Raw genomic sequence first — 1,467 nt, 5'->3', positions numbered from 1 at the left:
ACCACTAGATGTCGCTGAAAACAACAAATCCTACACACTGTGCCTTTAAAGAGACAGCTTCAAAACGAGTTGATCTGAGACACACCTCAGAAAAGAGGTGAARGAGGGGCTTGTRGAGTTACACTAAGGAGGAATTCAGACCAAAGCATTGCAGTTCCACTTTATAAAGACCTCAATTGAAGAATGCGAAAAAGGATTTTAAAAGCATGATATGTCCAATTTAACAATCAATTAAAAAAAATCTCTGGATTTTGTATTTGCATTGATGGATTTATTTTTTCTGTTCTAAAATTAAAGCACCTGAGCATTCTCTCCGTCCATTTTGTTTCTTCTTGATTTGAATGATTAAAACCACTTTTTGGGATTTAATGAGGTAATTAAGGAGGTATAGATAACATGAAATACAGAGAGATTGGGTTTACGGTTGGATTTCCTGTGGCTGCAAACTAAAATAAACAGAGTGAGAGCTGAAAGCGATGAAGAGATCTTGGAGTGTGGAGTAATGTTACCGTATGTTTCACATGCAGGCCGACGGGATTCTTCAGGGATTCGGCTGTATTACACCCCCAGCCTGAGGCGCTACGATGCAGGAATCATGGAGCTGGGCCTCGTTTACACTCCGGTCATGGCCATCCCTCCAAAACAGCACACCTTCTACCTCACAGGCTACTGCACCTCCACGTGCACCAAGACGGTATGTGTTCACTTTATAGGTCAATAATTTAGCAACGTGTCGTTTTTTTTCTCCTCACAGAATGCAGGAGCTCACTCCTTGGGAAGTCTCCTGATTGGTCTGCCTGTTTGTGCCTCCAGGCTTTGCCCCCAGGGGGGATCTATATTTTTGCATCCCAGCTGCACACCCACCTGGCCGGCCGTGGAGTCAGGACGGTTTTGGTGAGGGGAGGCAAAGAGCTGGAGGTGGTGCAGGAAGACCAGCACTTCAGCACAGACTACCAGGTGGGGAACCAGTTCACACAGGAAATTTAATCGTGCTGCAAAAACATGAATCAGACGGATTTTTCTGTCTTTTACAGACAATCCGAGTTCTGAGGAAAATGGTGAATGTTTTACCGGTAAGTATAAAACAAATAATGAACCTGCACAGGTAATATTCAGATTAGTGTTCTGCTGCAGATATTRCCTTCAGAAGAGGCATTTTATTATTTTGCAAAGCAGATTAATTTTTCTCCTTTTTTGCTTTGAAAGCATTGCTTTAAAACAGTGTTGCTGCATTGTTAGATGCTTAAATAAAAAAAAAATAAAATAAAATAAAAAGCAGCAGCAGCTGAGCTCCACAAAGCAGTTTCTCCCCACAGCAAACTGATAACTGGTGATGTCAAAAAATACATTTTTCATCAGTAAATTGTAAATATTTCCTCATTTTGAAACATTTAATTGTGATCCTGCAGGGTGATGTTCTTATAACGAAGTGTACGTACAACACAGAGGACAGGAGCAAGCCCACTG

General features: G+C 41.5%; 1 protein-coding gene across 1 annotated transcript in view; it reads left to right on the top strand.

Annotated features, from left to right (window-relative positions):
• Nucleotides 1-1,467, top strand: part of dbh (dopamine beta-hydroxylase (dopamine beta-monooxygenase)) — a gene marked incomplete in the record, with an annotated part of 17,078 nt that overhangs the window by 9,343 nt on the left and 6,268 nt on the right. Inside the window, 4 exon segments of the mRNA XM_014003872.1 lie at nt 528-694; nt 814-957; nt 1,035-1,073; nt 1,410-1,467. Coding sequence (XP_013859326.1) covers nt 528-694; nt 814-957; nt 1,035-1,073; nt 1,410-1,467 — 408 coding nt within the window.

The sequence above is a fragment of the Austrofundulus limnaeus genome, unplaced genomic scaffold (assembly GCF_001266775.1).
Source record: "Austrofundulus limnaeus strain Quisiro unplaced genomic scaffold, Austrofundulus_limnaeus-1.0 Scaffold20, whole genome shotgun sequence".
NCBI lineage: Eukaryota > Metazoa > Chordata > Actinopteri > Cyprinodontiformes > Rivulidae > Austrofundulus > Austrofundulus limnaeus.
This window is presented reverse-complemented; position numbering and strand designations above follow the sequence as displayed.